We start from the raw sequence: 21,666 nt of genomic DNA on the forward strand, positions 1-21,666 counted from the left end.
ATTTGAAAGCTTGCTGTGTGTACTTGCATTGTAGCGTCCTGAGCCTGTACGAGACAGCTTTGGGAGGGTGATAATGGAGCGCCCGCCGGACGTGTGGGAGCCCCGAAGTGGCGTGGGGCTTGCATTGGCACAGCTGGCACCGCTGGTGCATTCGCCTGCTGTGCCGGAGCTCATGGAGTTCTACGTACAAGAGGCACTGTCAGACCCTCACCCGGTGGTGCACAAGACCCTCCTGGATGCTGCCACAGCCCTGGTTGACTTCCACGGAAATGTGAGGCCTTGCCATTTGCTCCCACTTGTAGTGCAAGACTGCATGCCTACTTACTAGGCAAAAATTCTAGGGAGGTAGGGGGGGGGGGGGGGGGGGCATTACGTAGATGTCAAATACAGTTGAGTCGGTCAAATTTTGTAGTGACTTCGGATTTTCTGGATTAGTGTGTTTTTCTTGTTCTTGTTTTTTTGAGCAAAATGTATGAACAAGTCTCTGCTGTATTTAATATCAGTTGATATCAGCGCTAAAAGATTGTTTCACATGGCACAATCGGGGCGAAAAATATCTTTCTGCTGCGCACGTTGCAGAGTGATTTTTGCTGATAGCTTTCACATGCGTCTGTGGCAGCACGATTTCCATCACAGCGATGTGCAAGGTTGCCCCTTGCTCACGAACTATCTATGCCTGCGTCATTCAATAAAAACAACATGGAAACTAGTCGGATATTAGAATTTTTTTATCATTGTTCGATAGTGCAATAAGTACACCATTTTTTGACGTTTAAAGGTGTTGAGACATTACGATAGCTTGTAGATGCAGTGAGTGAGACGCTGCACAACACCGCAAGTATGAGCATGCGGCTTGTGCAGCGGTGGTGAGGTGGTTCAGTTTAGTACACTCAGTTTCGTTGTTACTATGGACGGTACAACTTTTTTTCCTGCAGGAGTATTTGCTTTTGCAGAAGAACAAGCTACTATTGATCATGCATGTAGAAGCAGCTGGAACAATTTCTAGCGATGAAGAGGTTCACGACGGTGGCGATCAATTGGGTACATGCCTTATGTTGAGGCAGCGTCTCCTCCCAACCTGGATAATGTGCAGCTTCTCCTTTTAAACGAATTCTGTAAGCGGAGGGAAAAAAAAATTTTATGAAGCTCCTAAGCTGCAGGTGCTGGTGGGTATGCCCTATTACAGTCGGAACCCACGATAACGAAATACCGCGACAACGAAATTCTCGCGACAACGAAATTCCCGCGACAACGAAATTCCCGCGACAACGAAAAATTTTCGTATCCCCGGCGAACGCCCATAGGATTCAATGCATTTCGTACCTCTCAGCAACGAAATGTAGCTGTACTGCAATCCCGCATCAACGAAATTTGTCAGAACGTAACTCAGCATGTTGCGGAAGGCTAGCAGGCTCCAAAATGTGCTCAAATGGGATTGTTTTGCATTAAAATTGCGTAAAATACCACCACATTACACTTGCGTGGGCGCCGCCATTTTCGTTAACCAGAACAACCAAGTGCCGGAACCGATCAGTGCGCTGGAAACACGTCATGGCCGCCATCTTGTTTGTTGATCACCCGTTTGAAGCGGCACCATGAGCGGCACGCACGTTGCTACTGACATGTGACGACGGTGTTTGCGCGCCTACCAGGCGAGATCGTTGTCCGAAACGCGCGTTCATTTTGCGTTCCCCGCGGTTGACGACTCGGCAAGACCTAGTCCAATCGCGTGAGGCGAGACTGAACGCAAACTGGACACGCGTTTCAAACAACAATCCCCGATCGCGACAGTGCACTGCGTAATGTGCGCCTCGGTGGGAAAAATGCAGCAAAAACAAAAATCCATGTCCCACCTACGTGGAATTGTTTACGGCACTTGAGATGGCGGTCGCGGCATATGGAGTGTCACGCATGGGGCCATGATTGACCGATCATCCGGGAATACGCATCCCTTGCTTCAAGAACGCTGGTTTTGGTGCCACCCGACAGGCATCGTGTGCGGATTCTACGCCGGATGTAGATTTGCGCGAAAGGGCTCGATCGTTTGCCTTCGCGTACACGAGATACCATCACTTTTGTGATCGGCACCGGCCGCGTCGGCGCCTACGGGCAACAGCGTGCGCTGGAGAAATGCTGCTGCATGCGCTGTTGCTCTGCGTCCGGTGCCGAGTTACGCAAAATCTCGGCAAGTGATCGCATCTCCGAAAGCAGTTGATCGTAAATTCTGCGCTACGGCACTACTGCCACTGCTGGTCGACGCATGCGGCACACTTTGTACTGTCAACAATGCGGTTCTGTATCCTTGAGCAAAGCTTGCAAAGTATGCTAACGGAATTTGGACAGTAAAGTTTTGTTCTGCGATGCATTACCTATCTGTGCTGTCTCTTTTCGCAACAACGAAATTCTCGCGACAGCGAATTTTTTCGCATTTCCCGCCGATTTCGTTATTGCGAGGTTCAACTGTAATACATAGCTAAAACTGGCGTGCAACATTGCTCCACAGAGCTACCAATGTGTGGTAAAACAGCAAAGCGCCTATTTTGACGGTGCTTTGTTTTGTCACACATTGCCCATCCCACATCGCGCCGATCACTGCGACTCGGCGACGGCACGACCAACTTGTTGGAATCCAGTGGCGGAGAGCCCATGACATCGTGGCGGTCGCTGAGCGACGGAATTCACTGTGTCACTGAGTGAAAATTGCGCCATGGGAAACAGCCTAAAAGAGTGGTGAAAGTTTCTGGAATATTTAACAGTGTGGAAAGCACTGAGGACAACCATCTTCGGAAGTACCCATTAAAGGGCCCCTCACCAGGTTTGGGAACTGCAAACACGCAAGCGTGGCCTGTAGATCAGATGGTGGCTATCATGTCTGCAAAGTATAAAATGGCTATGTGGCGCGAATACGGTCAAAGGATCTAATTTCAAATGGAAGGCTGTGCACCCTTCCTCTCAAGGGCACTTTGAGGGAGAGTGAAGGTCACATGCACAAAGGCCTGTACATAAGATGCACTGCTTGCAACATTACCGGCCATGGGACATGTGAGTTCCTTATGTGAGTTCCTTCACCTTATGTGAAGAGCCCTGTCGCTGTATGACACATTGAAGGTGCAGCAGCACTGCCACAATTTTCCATGCAGGAAATAGAAAAAAAGCAAAGACTTTTAGTACGAACAGCACATTCTAAGCTCAACTACCCTTGATTTCCTCTTGCTTGCCAATATGGCTGCCCCCCTCTTAGTGTTCACAGTCCTGCTCGCACCTGTTGCCATCCCATGCTTTAGGTAAATTGTCTACCACAGGTGCACAGATGCGCACCTGCCTGTGAAGCTTTGCCAAACCAATGCTGACGTGCATGATTCGTGCAAAAAGGCGCCATGCTTGCGCAAGTGGGAAGAATGCATATTCAGACTCAAAAAAAGAACTTTGTGTTATGACCTGATCTAAGGCACTGTCTTTTTCTCATTTTCTGACCATTAAGTCAAAACTTGAAGTGCATTGAAAGATACCTCACTAAGCCCCATCGTAAATTTGGCCTATACACCGAAACATAGTAAGGTGCCATTTAGAGAGTGTTTTACTGGAAGAATTTTTCTAATTGTTTCATTAGAGAAGATTGAAAATTGAAATATTGTGTTGCCATGCTGCTAGGAGGCAAGCTTCACTGCCAACCTACACGGCTCTCTGTCTTCGCTAGCATCTGCAAGCAACATTCCTTCACAGCCTTCTCGCTTGCTGAGGCGAGGGAAGGCGCATTGTTCATGTCACAAGCCCCACTGCCTTTCTTTTCTTTCTTTTTCGCTGCGCAGTGCACTACCAGTGATGGTTTTGCGTGTTTTGAATTAGATTATCTATTAAAGCCACTGCCATAATTTGTGCCATTGCAGGCAGTGTGTCTGATGTGGAGGCATTTACGCGTGTGACTTTGATTCTCTGGTAAGAAGCGGCGCTCCCTTGAAAGGAAGCTTGAATGGGTTTTCGTTTGAAATTTCAGCTGTTTTTGTGCCGTGAATGGTTTTATACTTTTCTGATGCGATTGTCGGAGTGTGATCGATGCGCCGTGCTTGTCTGTTTGCGTTGCCCAAACCTGGTGAGAAGCCATTTAAAGTCGAGTAACTGCTGTAAACAGTGCAAAGTTGATGAGTGTGCTATGAGCTCATGCTGGCCACCTGCGCTGCGCAGAGCAAGGTGAACATACTGCTGCCCCTGTTTGAGCACTTCCTGGATGATGCCCCGAGGGACCAGAGCTACGACCAGGTGCGGCAAAGTGTGGTGATCCTGATGGGAACCCTGGCACGCCACCTGGACAAGGATGACCAGAAGGTCAAGCCCATCGTCAACCGCCTCATCGACACCTTGGCAACACCTTCGCAGCAGGTGGGAGGGCATTGCACTGGTGCATGAGTAGCCGTTGCAACACCGTCCTGTCTTTAAGTAGTGGTGCCATAGCTCTTAGTGATTAAGCCCTATCCATTGTGTTATTCCTAAAAGTTAGAGAAGTTTGAAAAACCCGTTGGCTACCGTATAGTGGTGTTTCTTGCAAATTGAGAGCTTGGCCAGTTGCATTTTACCACATGTTGGATGGCAGCATAACAATTTGTGCTTGTCGCGTGGCTGCCCAGGTGCAAGAGGCAGTGGCCACCTGTTTGCCTCCACTGATCCCGGCCATCAAGGATGAGGCGCCTGTGCTGGTTCAGAAGCTGCTGACACAGTTGCTCAACTCTGAGCATTATGGCGAGAGAAGGGGTGCTGCCTATGGCTTGGCAGGGCTTGTGCGCGGACTCGGCATTCTCTCCCTCAAGCAGCTAGACATCATGAACACCCTCACCGAGGCCGTCCAGGTTCTGACCACATTTAACCCATTCATTCAAGCTTTAACCACTTTAGTCGCTAAGCCAGCACTGTGTGTCATCAGAGTGTGCAGAAAGCAGGTGATGTGCTACATTTTTGTTTCCCTCTGAGCAACCTTGTTTTGAGAAGCAGCAATCTCATGTTAGGGATGCTTAATTTAAGAAAATGATAGTATATTTCTTTCTTTTTGGGCACTTCAGTGAGTTTGTAAGATCACCTACCGTATTTACTATAATCTAGGCCGACCCCGATTCTAAGTTGACTACCGAAATTCCGAAGCCAGGGGGAAAAAAAATACACCACAAATGTAGGCCAAACAAAAGAAGCCAGGACAGCGTTTACAGAACGAAAACAGAATTTATTGAATATGAACATGCCGAGCTCATTCTACGTCATCATCACTGCTAGCCATCAAATGCCATCCTCCTTGCAGCGCACACACAAAGCATCTCCTGTTGTGCCCTCCAACGACAAAGATTTTTCTTATCAATGCCGAAGTCCCACCGAACTTGAACGTTTGACGATGCCTCCATGGCTAGCACAACTTTTCCTTTGAAAGAGACACTATAGTGGCATTGCCTGTTTGGTGCCATTACAGTAACAACATGCTATGCCATCTAGCCGCCGTAGCCACGCCGTATTCCGGTTTGACATAGTGTCACGGTGTAGATCTTTTCACCGTACTAGGTTCTTCAATGTGGTCAATACAGACTGATTTAGGAAACACAAAGCATAGGCTCTCTGTCACACACACACAAACAATGCTTTATATGAATATAACGGCATATAACTACTGACAAAGGTTAATATGGATCACTTAAGGGGGAACGCGGCCCTCGAAAACCGAAAAATCGCGAAAAAGTCCATTTTTCGAAAAACAATATTTTTGGGTTGCATGGCTCATAAACTACCTGTTCTGTAATTAGCAGCACCTAATGCAACTGCAAAGTACAAAAAAAAAACCCGCTACTTTTGAGGCCACCACAGCCCACAAAACACGTGCAAATGCCGAAATGAAATCAAACTTTGCGTGCACACCATTCGCGGCCCATGCGGCCTGCCTGCGCCATCTTGGTGTCATTTTGACTGTGAATTCCCTGTCTCTATTTTGCCGCCTCACAAAATGGCATCGTAGGTGCAGTTGAGGCGCTATTGTCGTTTTCCCGCGATGTGATGCGGAGCGCTGTTTGGCAGAAGCAGCGCGTTCAAATCCCGCAGGCTAACGCACCTGCCATTGGCTGCTGTGCGGGCAGCGGTGGCGACTTCTCCATTCGATGCCGCGCCCTTTTTCTTTTTGTTTTCTTTTTTAGCATTCTGCAAAGTACAGGCCTGCTAAAGGAAGGTTCTAGGCTTGAAATGGTAAATATAGCTTTATGCGTATAAACACAGAGATAGAAAGGGAAGGAAATTGTTATTTACTGCAGTAACTGTCTAGCGCAGTCTGCTGACACCTGAATGGCAGTCAGCAGTGGAGGAGGGGTGGCGATAAAAGAGAAGGCGTGAAGGTTAGTATAGAGTAAAAACGAAATATTTACCACAGAGCACCTAAGTAAAAAGAAAAAAAGACAGTTTGTGGAGTGACTTCCTCGAGAAAGGTTGTCACCGGCACTGTTGGCCACATGGAACAGCGAGGTGGCGAGGCACGACTGCTCGAAGAAGTCGCAGTGCTTTTGTAAGCCACCCTAGGCCACGTGCACATGCATAGAAATTAAAGTTGTGTGCACCGCTGAAACCAATTTTGTTTCGACTGCATGTGCCACGTGACCTGATCCCTATTTTCCTACGTTCGGAAGCCCCCTAGCAAGCTCATTTCCATTACTATGGCCTATTTGCGCGCCTTCCAGTGCACCAAAAAAAAAGTGACTTTTATATACATGCACGACGAAAAGGCTTTGTGTGTACCCAACTGAAGCACTATTAGCCTCGTGCATCCCAAAACAGATGTCAATTATGTAAGGGGCTCTCCCATTTTTTTTTTTTTTTTTTTTCAGCGCTGTTTGTAAACTGCTTGAACATTAATTGGGATTTGGGTGGCAAACAAATGTTCCTTGGCCATCGGCCATCTCCTGGTGCATGAGTGCCGGCTCCTGCAATCGCTGAAGCTAAGCAGTGTTGATCTGAGCTAGTACATGAAAGGGTGACCACTTCCAGGAACGCCGACTGATGATAGCTCCGCCTGCCATGGAATAGTTCAAATGTTCACCTTGTGTGATACACGTATGGTAACGGCAGCGAACGATGTCTCCTCCCCCACACTAACAATTCCTCATGACCAAAAATGCAGCAAAAGCTAAAGGAAAGTGAGCAGACGCTATCCACATACAGATCGAAGTAAGCGGACGCAGCCGGAAAGCGCCCTTACTCTCTGGCTATGGCCTGCTTCCTTTCTCGCATGCGTGGGACATTGCCCTCTCTCCCTTTCGAAAGATGTTGTGTTTCCTATTCTCCCCACGAGCAGGCAGAATGGTTTTTGGCACTCGTCGCCATGTCGAAGCATGCGGACAAAGCCGTTGCAATGCTTGTCATCAGTATTTGCAGTGCTCGGGTTCCAGAATACAGATGTCATAAATAGCTGAGAGTTTCAGTCTGTATAGCTCATGGACGTAGTGCAGACGGCAGCACTCCCGGACATGAAGCCATGAGATAAAACCAGGATTGCCTTGTGCATATTTACCTCATACAGTAATGGTGTGGAATTATTTCCGATTCCTTCATCCATGTGCGTGTGTGCTTTTAGCTCACTATTTATGTGGGATGGGCTGTGTGAGAAACTTGAGAGGCATACTGTCTATATCATCTAGCACAGGTAAACATGCAGCAATTGCAGTTGCGTTCTTTCACACAAGTCTCCATATCAATGCTCTTATGATGGATCTGCTTGTGCAACACTTAGCACAAGTATGCGTCCAACAATTATGATATTACACAGAAATCATCCGTGTTTCATGTGCTCCCAGTGTCTTAGAAGCTCACCATATTTACTTGCACAATGATCGCACTCACATAATGATCGCACCCCTAAATTTTGTCATCAAAATTCCTTTTTTTTTTCTTTCCCGTGTAATGATCGCACCCAGAACTTGCAGCAGCGATATTTCATGTGCCAAGTCTAGCTAATGATGATCGCGCTTACCATCTGTCGAATGCTACGTGAACGACTCTTCAAGAAATACCAAGAAGTCTGCACGCAGCAAACAGATTCTTAACAGATGCCCCATTTCATTCCTTTCATCACTTTCTGCACTTCCACTAAAAAAAAGTCTACAACCAAACTTTCCTTTGGCTTTATTATTTGTAGGCTTTGATAGTTGTGGTCAACAACAACAACAAAAAGATGCCTTTCGTTTCCTCTCGTCTGCACTCATGGGCACACAACAAATCGCGAGCGGCAACGATAGTAGCCACGTCTACATTGATGCGTTAGAAGTGTACCCTATTAATACGCTGACACTTGTAACACAACTAAGATATTCGCCCACCCTTAGCCGAAATGTGCCGTTTTAGGATAGTAGTGAAGACAAATGGCCGCAGTTTTCGCAGCATGCCCACCATGTGTTTCTATATCGCTGACAGCTAAGTGCGCCCATCTCCGTTTCTGTCCCTTCAAAGTGGACATGGCTGCGTTGCTGCTGCAAACTTGCCGATATTAACAATATTATTCATTACTGATTCGCTAGAAACTGTTTCAATGCAGGTAATGTACTCACGAGAAGAAAAAATAAACCGCGTTCGGCTTGCTCCACTGGTCGCCATTTTCGTTTTGATGTCCCGCACTGTTAGAGCAGCAGCCGCCTGTTTGTTGACCTGTTGTCATCCCGCAGCAAATGCGGGATGAAAAAAAATTTTTTTTTTTTTCCAGAAAATTTAACCCGCGTAATGATCGCGCCCCTGAATTCGCGTCCATTCTTTTTACAAAAAAGTGTGATCATTATGTGCATAAATACGGTACTTGTCAGATTCATGAAGAATTCGACAAGAAAACACGTGAACGGAGGAATGCAACCCAAAGAATACTGCATGTGTGGCTGTATTCTCTCCAGCTAAAAACAGTATTAAAAGATGGCATTATGATTGAACTGATAAGTGTCACTCAATGGCATGATGAATATGCATATGTGTGCATGAAGAAATGCTTATTATATGGGTTTCTTTCAATTTTTGTCATCTGTCAATTGGTGATGTTCACTTACTTGGTTGTTTGCCCAAATTTATTGCAGTTGTAGAACTCTATCACGGGACAGCAGCTGTGAATTCGAAGGTTGCAGGTGTACTGGGAGGATGTTTTCCGAAAATGAAATACTAATAGGGGTGGGCAAAATCTGAATGGCATATGTAATAACAGCCTATTCGATTCCGTTGTCGAATCGAATAATCATTATTAGATTCAATTTGTCATTGGCAGCTTTTGATTGGTGTCAAAGGTTACTGTTCGTGCACCCCATACAAAATAGATAGCATAGTACACGTGGCTAGGCTGTTTTATTGGGATAGATATTACGCTCACTTCCAGTGCACGTGCCGTGCTGTCGCGGGTGCGCCAGCTAGAGAGCCCGTGTGCACAGTATTTGAGGTCTCGTCATTAGAGTTTCAGAGCCGCGCTACAGCAAAATGGTAAAACAATCAGTAGCACAGAACGTTCACTTTAGGAAATGCACACACGCTCACCGCTGCTAGCACTCATTGCTCAAGCATTATGATCACAATGACCATTGCAAGCACTCGCGCATAGCCTTGCACTTTCCAAGTTTTCCAAGTTACGCCGACAGCCTTTTTCGTTGCTTTCGAAAAGTACAGCTTCTCTACCTCCCTATGACACAGGCGTCCAATGGCAAGTCCTCACACTGGCCTTTGAAATAAGATCACACACTCTACACAAGCAGGAACAGCATAAATAGATTATTTGCCAAAAGTCCATGCTTTTTCACCTTTTTGTTCCATCTGAATTCGAAGACTTTCGAGCACATGTGCGCTGTTGCGCACGCAATGGCAAAAGGGCTTCTAAAAAAAAAAAAAAACGACGGAAACCTCTGCTTTGCAGCAAGCAGATGGCAATCACCGGAGTAATTTTCGAGGGTACGATGATTACTCAATAAAGCGGGCAATGTGGAGCTTCGAGCATTATGCGAGAGCGATGATTATGCGGGTAAATGTGATATATTTTTCTACAAGAAGGCCACCTACTGGAAATCACGTGTTTCAAAACTTCACTGGGCGTCAGAACACGTGACATTCAGTTTGTTGCGCGCGATTTGGAATGCTACAGGTCACACAGCCCTCCGCACTTTTCGCTGAAGTTGGGGAAATAAAGGCTCGCTCATTGTTTGCTGTCAATCCTATCGTTCAACTGGTGTTGCATGGAATAAGGCATACACAATACTCTACCAAACATATCGCGCCTCACCGTGTGGGGAAAACGAGTTTTCGGATATCGTCATATGAGCCTGGAAACTAGGAGGAGGCGAGGGCAAGTTCTGTGTTCGCTTCAAAAATGCTTCCACAGTCAGTTGTGAACAAAATAAAGCACCCATGAAATTTCTGGTACCATTCTTTATCTGCATTTCTCCTGGGCGCAGTAGCTGAACCTGTTGGCTAGCTGGCATGCAGCCATGATGCGCCGTATCTTTATATCTTATCTTTCCTTCTTTCTTTTTTTCCCAACAGCCACAATTGAGTGAGCTGCCTTAGGACCACGTTGAAGGCCTGGTTGCACATACGTGTGCTCGAAGGAAAGTGGGGTAGGCGCAGCAACTAGACTGAGCCAAACAGTCAAATCTGAAGAAAGGATCCATCTGTATTTTGCCCGCTTCGGAAAGTTTAGTGTTGCCACATTTGACAAATGTTGGAACTCACGTGAAAGAGCTTGATATTTTTTTGCACAGATGGCACCACCAGCATAAGAAAGCCTGAGATTTAGTATTTATTGGAAATCTTTTGTTCCAAGCACTGTTTAGTAAAACTAGAGAGTGTTAGTATTTACAAGACATTGTATGGGCTTTACTGATGTGCAGCGCTTGTGAATTAGTGTGTACGTGAAAAGCAATGTCAGTTTGCACAGACCTCGCAGGCAGACAAATTTATTAAATTCACTGCTCCCTTGTAGATTCTTTAATCAACATAAAACAATTTTCTCTTCATAGCATTGCGGAGAAGGGCTTGCTGCTTAATAATTGAAAATTGCAGAGTTTCAGCTTGAATAGTTTGGCCTCTTTTTCGGTATTGTATGACCGAGAATAGCTATAAATTGCCACTTTGAAGTAATAACTCATGAACTGTTCATCAGAACACAAAACAACTTCGAATAAATAAGTGCACTGTAACCTAGAAAACCACTAAATTTTGTTCTGTGTTGAAAAGGGAAAAAGAAATTCACTCATAAAATTTTTTTTGCCCATTTTTATTAGGGCCTATGTAAACTTCTAATTGCCTTACACGCAATATATCTTCATAGAAACATTGTATAACCTTTCATTTAATGGCATAGGAAACTTCATTTTGTTATGCTGAACAGATTTGCGAGAAACGCAGTACAACGGAGGTTAGTACAGCAAAAATGCCATTTTTTGCTCACACTGTTTTGAGTGCCATTAGGTAACGCTTCAGGCTAGATAATACTAGACGTCATTGGAAACCACGGAAAGTAAGCTTTCTAATGCAATATAATGTACATCTCTCGAATGAGCACAGAAAGCACAGTGCATCTGCAAACAATGACTAAAATGCGGAGCGCATTCCGCTGGAGTGGGACCACCCCCTTAGAAAGCCCCTCACCAGGCCCCATAGCAAATTTTAGTTATATGCTGGAAGTTGTTACGTCTCCTCTGGAGAATATTCTGCCGCAAAAACTTTTCAAATCGGCTCAGTAATAACCGAGGTAGAAATATTTCAATGCCGCGAACCCATGATTTCAGGAGGCAAGTGCCACTGCCAAAAGAGCTACTATCTCCACTTGCCCCGTGTAGCCTCCACAAGCGAAATTCCTTCCCTGCGTTCTCTCATACCGAAGCTCGAGGATTGCATGACGCATACATCATGAGCCCCGCCTTCCCCCCCCCCTTTTTTTTTCATTTTTCTCCTCGCCTTGTGGAGCGGTGCACTTCTGCTGACGGCATCGTGCGCCAGCTGTTGTGATTGTCTCATTTTGTGCAATGCATGATTTTGCGCACTGTGCACAAGGACACCTGACTAGCGGTATAAGTCAGTGCTACACAAATACTGAAGCAACACAAGTGTATCACAGAGCATGATCCTGCACTTGAACGCGGTAAAAGATGACATAGTTTCGGTGTCTGCGTGCGTACCGTATAATGCGGAATATAGGTCGCAGAGGAATATAAGTCGACCCCCTTACATTGAAGCAAAGAAGTCAACATAAAAATTATAAGGCACGAAACTTTGTTTTATTTAGTGATGCCGCCAGAGTCGTCACCTGCTCATTCGTCTGAGCTGTCTGAGCTCTCGTCCGAAGACAACTGCTTTTCGCTGGCTGCGTCCCACAACATGTCATCCTCGGTGCCGTCCAAGGAGTTGCTAATGCAACACTTCTTGAATGCCTGCACCGCCATATCGTCGGGCAGCGAGCGCCAAGCCTGCGGCACCCATGCGGCCACAGTGGCTAGAGGCGGCCTGCGCAGCCGGCCGGTTGGGGTCGTCGGGTTGTCGCCGGCCATCCACTGATTAAATTGTTCACGGACACTGTCTTTAAAGGGCTTGTTGAGCACGACGTCCAGTGGCTGAAGTGTTGAGGTCATGCCTCCCGGAATGACGGCGAGTTCCGTCGTCCCGTCGCGGTGTGCCTGCTTCACACCTGCGGTCAAGTGCCCGTGAAAGGCATCCAAGACGAGCATGCTCGGACACTGCAGGAGTGCGCCGGGTCGCCGATTCCAGACGGTCTTAATCCAATTGAGCATGAGGGCCTCGTCCATATAGCCCTTTTCATTCACCTGAACGACAACTTCCCGCGGGAAAGCCTCTTTCGGCAGTGTCTTCCTCTTGAATATTCTGTATGGGGGCAGCTTTCTGCCATCTGCAGTACACGCGAGCATCACTGTGAAGCGCGAATGCTCGTTCCCCGTAGAAAGAAGCTTGACTTCTTTTGCGCCGCGTTCGCACACTGTGATGGGCGACGGCATGTCGAACCACACCGGCGTTTCATCCGCTTTGCCAATCTGTCCCAACATGTAGCCATGCTGCTGCCGGAGACGGATAACATAGCGCTGGAATTCGACCAGCTTGTCCTCGTATGCCTCTGGCAGCTTCTGGCAGATTGATGTGCGCCGTCGAAGTGCAAATCCCTTGCGTCGCATGAAACAACGAACCCAATAAATGGAGCCGTTGAATTGTTCCTTGGGCAGTCCGTATTCTCGGGCGATCTCAATAGCTTTGTTGCAGATGAGTTCCGCTGTCACTGGCAAAGATCTGGCACGATGCTCGCAGACAAAATCCGCCACCTTGTCTTCGAGCTCCGGGTGCACCGCACGGCGCCCGCGAAAGGACGTCTTCCAGGCGTTGCAGGCAGACAGCTTGACTGTCTGCGTTCGCCAGTACCGGACGCTTTTTTCCGACACACCAAATTGCCGCTGGGCAGACATGTTCCCATGCATTTCAGCATATTCGATGACTTTCTTCTTAAATGCCGCGGTGAACTGACGTCGAGTACTTGTACTCATTTTGCGGGTTGTCGAGGAATTAGCAACGCCAGGAACGATCACTGCACAAAAAAGAAAGATGGCATCGGTCCAACTGCGTAGGCCACGTCGGTCACCAAGGAGGCGATAACGATGTGGATGCCGAAAGGTCTGTGCTCCTACATGTTGCCAGACGACTATTCATGTTGTGCCAAGGGCCAGTATATAAGTCGAGGGGTGACCTTTTAGTAATATTTTTTGGAAAAAACCTGAACCTATATTCCGCACTATACGGTAACTGCACGACGTGGGAACAAGCAGACTAAACGGAAGTACATCTCTCTTGCTGCAGTGCGAAGTAAAACAAAAACATGGAGACATTTGGTTTGTGTGTTTATTATTTCTCTAAACTTTAATTCATCTATTCAAGCAACAGAATACAGAAGTAATAGATGTTGCCTTAAATGATTCTTGAGGTCACGTGCCACTCCGAGTGACGTCACAGTGCAAACACGTGTACGTAGGTGCACTAGCACATGTAGGTCATGCTCCAGCTTTGAGCGCGGCGGCCGCGAGGAGAAAGGAAAGTGGCGTTCGTTTTGAAATTTTAGATCCTTTCCTGGCGTGTAGCAATGTAATTCTTTGCAAAGTCGATCGTTATTGCATATTGTAGGCTCTGCTTATCAGCTCAAAATGGCCAGACCTGGTGAGGGGCCCTTTAAGAAGGAAACAATCCATAACTACTTCCATCAGGATGGTTTCTGCATTCCCGGTGATGACAGTGAAAAGCTTTCCGACGAATACAATGAAGCCATCGCCAGTTTTGGTGAAGTTTGGAGCAAGTGTCAGCATTTCCAGAAGCTGCTGACGGGTCAATTGTCAGCAAGTTGGTGTCTGTGAACGAAGGTGCTGCGATCACAGGAGAGCTTGAGATTGAGGACTCCATTGCCGTTGTCATTTATTGGTACACGAGTGAAGGAAACAGTAAGCACAACTCTGATGCTGTGCCCGCCTGCTGCAACATGATGCCTGTGGTCATCCTGTATGAGCGCTTCTGTGCGACCATGGAAGGCTGCGGCGTCAGCTGCTCTCAGTCTTTGGGCAAAGTGGCAAAATGCATGCTCTTCCAGGCAATGAAGATATTGAAGCAGAATATTTCAGACTATTTTGTGCCACGGCAAACCTAAAGCAAGTCCATTTTATCAATAAAGTGCTGTTACAAATGGTATGTTCTTCTACGTTGTTCAATTCTTTAGAATGTATACATCGAATTATGCCCTGTACCAAACTAGTAGTTTTTTGTGAGTTCGATATAGTGGGATTCGACTGAGCTGGTGAGGCCTGAGCGACCTGAGACACACATTGTCATTTTTGAGACTTCGACAAGCTTGCGTTTGCATTCCTTAATTTGGGCTTGGTTCACCAGCTTCTTCGGGCATAGCATTTCGGCAGGAAGTTTTTATTGCAGCCGCGGCCGCATTAGAAAAGAAGATGCTCGCCAATCTGCCCCTCACTTCCTCTCCTTTCCCCTCTCCCCTCACTCGTACTTCATCGCATTACCTGCTCGCTTCCCTGACCCCCCCCCCCCCCTGCCTGCGTGGGACGACTGCGCTCATTGCTCACCATTTCAAGACGCTGTTTCAAGAAGCTGTTCTAATAGTTGTCTCTGTCCTTCTTTTCTGTCTTTAGGACAAGAAGAACGCCCGGCGCAAGGAAGGTGCCCTGCTGGCCTTCGAGATGCTCTGCTCGGTGCTCGGGCGCCTCTTTGAGCCGTACGTAGTGCACGTGCTGCCGCATCTATTGCTCTGCTTTGGCGACAGCAACCAGTATGTCCGCGAGGTGAGCTCCTCTCTTCTCCGTGTTTACACGCATCTGCTTTGTTGTGTGCAGTGCGATACGCTGTTGGAATGTGGGCTAGGGGTGACACCAGCTGTGCCGCTTATGACATTTACCTGCAACTTGGCTTTCCTGCTGCACCTTGATGCACCAGCTTGTGTTGCAGTTAGGTTGCTTGCACAGATACGCACTAACATATGTCATGAAACTACGTGCAGAAAATTGTTCACGTATGTTGCAGTTGTAGAATAACTACCAAATACCATTTTCTGCCTGTTCTGTTCAAGTTGCGTGACACATAGCCTGTACCCCTCAAACAGGTGAGCCACTGTAAAAGACCCTGCTGTTTTGCCATAGGACAAACTCTCAGTCTGCACGTGCCAACAGCCTGAAACTAAAAAGGCATACCACCATACCACCCATGGCAACATGTGGTGCTGGCAGTGTAATATTGTGCTGGTGCCATATAACCAGAACTACTATGACAAGCACGGCTCCCACACTGACGTGAATGTTATGCAGGGAAGTTAGTACCAAGGGATGCACAGAAAAGATTGAACAAGAGGGTATGCAATAAAGCTGAGCATCCCCACATTTCCAGAGTGGGTAGTACCCAAAGCCTTCAGCTGCCGCTTGTGACTGCCGAGAAAGCAAGGCACTTGCGGCTAAAGAAAGCGTAAGTATAGCAGACAGTGTGCAAATGTATTGCTGTGTAGCTGTTACGAGTGTAGCAAAGCAGTTCTGAGAGGCAGACTGACTCAGTGGTCACCGTCAATAGTTATGCTCAAGGAACGGGAACCAATGACATGAACTACATCAGGACTGTACACTCAAGATCGTGCTTGGAAATTGATCCTGTGTTGTTTATTTTCTCCACCTTTACAGGGTGGTGCAAGTGGCGCCACGCAATGGTCGGCCATCTAAAACAAAACTATAACAGTCCTCGCCCCCCTTATATTACTCAAAAAAAGCATTATGGGGAATAGCGCTGTACTGGCTTGCAGCTTCTCGTGCTTCTTCGCAACCGCGGTGTGCTGCATACTGAGTTGGGACAGTTCACAGGAGTCTCTCCTGTGTCACCAGTCACATTCACGGCTGGCTCCAAGTTTGCAGAAACAGCCGGACGAGTGTCATACATAGTTGTTGGGTGCTTATCGACGCCTGGTATAGTAGGAGGTTCAGGCTCCAATGCTCCAGCAGTTGGCACGAAGACTTCGTGTTGAGAACGTAGGTGGTCACGGTGCCTATGCCAGACAGTGCCATCACTGAGACAGACTGTAGTTGCTGACTGACCTGTGGTGCTCATGACGCGTGCAGGTACCCACAGTGGGCTTTGACGGAAGTTCTTTGCAAGTACGTTGTCTCTCACATTTGGCAGTGGAAAAGAGCGGCACCCTTGGTCGGCATGCAGCTTCTGCTTAAGCTGTCTTAGCAGTGTCTTGTTCTTGACGGTCTGTATGACACGCTCTGCCACACCATTTGAAGCTGGATGGTAGTGTGGTACAAGCATGCGACATATCCAATTTTGTGTCAGGAATTCCAAGCATTGCTCACTTGCAAAGGCTGGTCCCTTATTGGACACAATGAGATCCGGCAGTCCACGCTGCACAAATGCTATCCGCAATGCTTTCATGAAAGCATCCGCCGACGTTGATGCCACCGGACAGACTTCGACCCATTTTTGAATATGCGTCAACAATGACAAGAAATTTATGTCTGAAGAACGGGCCCCCAAAGTCAATGTAAAGCCTTCACCAAGGCCTCTGTGGAAATGGCCAGGGTATGTGCTGAATGCGTTGAGGTGTCTGCTCGTATGCTTGGCATATAGCACAATTCTTTATGCTTTTAGCAATGTGACCATTAATTCCCAGCCACCAGGCATGGCTTCTGGCAATCGACTTGCTTTTCTCAGTGCCAGGATGCCCAACATAAAGAAGAGTCAGGGTTTTGCCTTGCAGAGATTTTGAGATAACAACCCTGGAACCCCACAGCAAGCAGCCTTCATGGAGGCTTCACTGCTCCTTGCTGTGAATGCATTGCCCTCTGGTCCGGCTAGAAGCCCTTTTCCTCGCATGAGCGCAAGAGCTACGTGACTCAGGAGGGGATCATTTCTTATAGCCTGTGCTGCAACAGCTGGTGACAAGAATCCCAAGTCTGGTTGTTCAAGCATGAAAATTTCAGCATGTGCCGACAGATCAGCGCAGTAGGCAGCGGTAACCTACTGAGGGCATCAGTATGACCCAAGTCCAGACTAGGCTTGTGTATGAGCTTGTACTTGTAAGCAAAAGTTTGTGCCCGTCTGAAGTGGTTTGTGATCCTTGTAAGCAGTAAAAGGAATGCCCCACAGGTACTGGCAGAACTTTTCAACACCGAATATGAAGGATAATGCCTCTTCTGGAGTCAAAGGCAATGGGCAGTTCTCGACCATTAGCTTCTCAACGTGTCATGACTGCACTGATCCCATACGGAGATGCAGCAGAACTGAGACGTGGTAGTCTCTGGATCGAAATGTACTAGGACTGGAGCTGATGTTATGAACTGCTTCACTGTAGTGAATACATCTTCTTGCTGTTTTCCACACACCCATTTTTTCTCGTTCATGAGAAGCGAATGCTGGGCACAGGCGTCCAGAAATGTTTGGAAGAATATGCCTGGAGAAATTCACAAGCCCCAGAAAGCTTTGGAGTTTCTTGAACTCATGGGGTGCAGGTGCGTGAAGGATTGCAGATACGTTTCTCAAACTTGGAGTAGCCCTTCTTTGCTTATGATGCGCCCTAGGTACTCCACCTGTGCCACAAAAATATGACATTTGTCAAATTTCGACTTGAATCCAACGTCACGAAGTACAGAGAAAACAGCACTGAGGTTGCCACGGTGCTCTGAATCATTCAGGCCAGTGACAAGAATGTCAACAAAATATCCTGCAACATGTGGCAATCCTTGAAGAAGGTTCTCCATTTCTCTTTGGAACAGGAATGATGCCAATAAAATGCATAAATGAAGACATGTATATACTGAAATAGCCCCATATATGTGGAAATAGTAAGATACTTCCTAGAGTCTTGAACAAGAACTATTTGCTGGTAGGCATCCCTCAAATCCAGTTTGGTGAACTTTTCACCCTCTGACAGCATGGCCCAAAGGTCCTAAATTCTTAGAGTTGGGTACTTTTCCAACATGTCCACTGGACTAACAGCAATCTTGAAATCTCCACAAATTCTGACGCAGCCATCCTTATTCGCTACTGGAACAGTAGGCACAGCCGAAGCTGAAGAGCCAACTGGCTCAAGAATGCCCTCCCTCTGTAGGTGCTGAAACTCTTGTGACACACCATCCTTCGGGCAAGGGGCAGGGGGCGTGACTTGAAAAACTCGGGTACCACATCTGGCGGAATATGAATTGTGGCTTTTGGGCTCTTGAACTTTCCAAGGCTCTGTTCAAGTACCTCACGAAATGCTTTAATAACGTCCTTAACATCAGAAACAGCATGAACATCTGCTTCCCAGGCAGCAATGTCAATTCCCAGTTCTCGAATCCAGTTACGACCTAGCAGTGTTGGTGAAGCTTCCCCAGTCAGGAACAAACGTAGGACAGCTTTTCTGTCGTGGAACTGGACTGCGACATATTTGAAACAGAACAGCGCGGTGTTCATGGGGACAAGCAGGGAGAAACGACACGGACGAGCGCTGACTTGCAACTGCGAACTGCGAACTGTGAGCTGCGACATCTGCTTTGCTTTGAACTTGTGTGAGCTTGCCCGATGGTATGACAGTCACCAACAGTAGTAGCTCCTGAAAACGTTTTTTTGCAATGACAAACGCTCGCACCAGTGTCCTGCTCCATATGGAGTGGCTTGCCGCAGATGCTGACAGTCACAGTGAAGGGTAGCAAAGGCACGATGGCGTCAACTGGCCACATGTCAAACATATGGGCAGGTACATTGCTGTCAACAGTGTTGACTTGGTGCATTCCACTTGTAGTTCTGCGAGCTATAGGTGCAAATTGTGTAGTTTTGTGGACTTTCCCTTCTGCACACACTCAAGCACTGTGTCCCTGCTTCCAGCAGTAGTTGGATGTAGTGCTGATGTGCTTGCACTTGGTCACAAAGTGTTCCTCCCCGCAGCGGTAGCATGAGACATGCCCCTTTGATGCCACAAGTTTATGCATAGGAAGCAAACTTCTGCTGGAACTGGCTATCTCGCTGGCGTCTTCTTTCGCCGTTTCTATGGCAAGTGCAGTTTTCAGAGTGCCTTCATACATAAAGTCTGCTTTCTCGAGCAACCACGTCTCCACGGCTGTGTCCTTGATGCTGCACACGATACGGTCCTTCAGCATATTGCCAAGCTCAGTTCCGAAGTTGAAATATTCTGGGAGACTTTTGAGTGACGCCACGAAGTTACTGATGGATTTGCCCTTTGCACAGATGTGCGTGTTGAACCTAAAATGCTTAACAACAGCAGATGGCTTGGGGTAGTTATGGTCACACAGAATGAAAAGGATTTCCTGTAAGGTCTTGTCTTGTGGATGGGCGAGCTTATTAACAAGATCCGACAAGAGAGCATGCGTACCTGTTCTACCCACAGCAACTAAAGAAGACTGACTTTTTTTTTTTGCTGCTGCTGCAATGTCATCGGCGATAAAGAAAGCTTGAAGGCATTCAGCGTAGCGGGGCCACGCATCTCCCTCTCCTCCGTTGAATGCTTCGAGGTTGCCGAACATTGGCATGACGAAGTTCTGTTGCATCGAATTCACTAGATGAATGATGAACTCACAAGCGTACTGTATAAGTGGGTGGAACTTGCAAGTGTATAAGTGGGCAGAAGCACAATGCACTTGAGGGACGACTCACTTGAAGAAACCTGAATGAGAAACTCGAATGCCTTTTCCCGCGTTGCCACTTGTTACGAGTGTAGCCTAGCAGTTCCGAGAGGCGTACCGATTCTGCAGTCATTGTCAGCGGTTACGCCCACGGAACAGGAACCAACGACATGAACTACAGCACGACCGCAGACTGGATCGTGCTTGAAAACTGATCCCATGTTCTTTATTTTTTCATTTTTACAGGGTGGCACAAGTGACACCACGGAACAGACAGTCATATAAAACAAAACTGTAACAGTAGCATAGGGAATAAAACTTCACCCGCAAAGCATTGAAAGCGATAACAAGGTTTAGCATTGCACTGAAGGCATCTGTTAACACTGCCGTAATGAGCATCGTGTTAGCAGTGTTGTAGATGTCACACCTCGATGGTGCACAAGATCAGACCGAAGCAAAACCATCAGCATTTGTCAAGTGTCCAAAAGAACAAATTACATAAATTTAGTTCGATGTTTACTGTCCGTTTTGCTCAGACCACTGTATGCACCGTTGTGTAATCTATGCACTCAACTGCTGAGCAGGAACACTATACTCGCGGACAACTTTCTGTGGCCATGAAGAGAAAGCTACGGAGGCAAAGCACGCACAAGTGCGAGCTCTTCTGAAAAGAGTTCCATGTTTTAATCCATGTTAGGTTAAACTGGGGAAGACAAAACATAGTCACCTTACTAGCAACAGTTAAATGAGACAGAATACACCACTGAGTGTAAAAGTTTAGTTACTTTGCGGCTTTTCCCTATTGCGTTGCACATGGAAGATACATCGATTCAGCGTCTGTTTCGAGCCACCAAAAGCACCGTCAATGCTGCCGGACTACTTGACGTGGTAACACGTGCAGCAGCCACGCACCTGTAGATTTCCCTTCATAACCACAGAAAGTTGTCCGCGAGTATAATGTGGGTGTACAACACTCGCGCCAGCAGCAGAAGTCAGGATGCTACCTTGGCTCCAGCAGAGCCACTTGAGTGGGGAGTAACAGTGCCTCCACTTGGCTTCTTTGCTCTTACACTGTGCATCTCTGGTGGCCCTTTAATCTTCCATGTGTGGATCGTGCATGTGTCTTCTATAACAAGGTGACACTGACAGTGACCTTGTGCGTTCTATAATAGTTATCGCAGTAAAACAGACTTTTGTTATTTAGTTCAACGGCAGGAATAAAGGTCCAGAAAGGGGGCTTCCTGAAATACTGTCGAAACCCGCGATAACAAGATCCCGCGACAACAAAATTGTAGCAATGAATTATTTTCGTATCCTTGGTGAATGCCCATGAGATTCAATACATTTCTTACCTCTCGACAGTGAAATGTCGCTGTATTACAATCCCACATCAATGAAATTTGCTCAAGCATAACCTCACATACAGTGCACTCCACTTATAAAGATAACAAAAAGAATGAAAAATCCAATCATTATACCCGATCATCGCTATATCTGGACTGCTGTAAAAAAAGAAAAAGAAAAGCTGCCAAACATA

General features: G+C 47.0%; 1 protein-coding gene across 1 annotated transcript in view; it reads left to right on the forward strand.

Moving 5' to 3' along the window:
- The window catches only part of l(3)80Fj (lethal (3) 80Fj), a 378,408-nt gene that overhangs the window by 203,404 nt on the left and 153,338 nt on the right, over window positions 1-21,666 (forward strand). Inside the window, exons 29-32 of the mRNA XM_050172680.3 lie at window positions 35-271; window positions 4,183-4,377; window positions 4,623-4,841; window positions 15,165-15,314. Of these exons, the coding sequence (XP_050028637.2) occupies window positions 35-271; window positions 4,183-4,377; window positions 4,623-4,841; window positions 15,165-15,314 (801 nt within the window). The remainder of the gene's footprint in view (window positions 1-34; window positions 272-4,182; window positions 4,378-4,622; window positions 4,842-15,164; window positions 15,315-21,666) is intronic.

This window comes from Dermacentor andersoni, chromosome 3, assembly GCF_023375885.2.
Source record: "Dermacentor andersoni chromosome 3, qqDerAnde1_hic_scaffold, whole genome shotgun sequence".
Lineage (NCBI taxonomy): Eukaryota > Metazoa > Arthropoda > Arachnida > Ixodida > Ixodidae > Dermacentor > Dermacentor andersoni.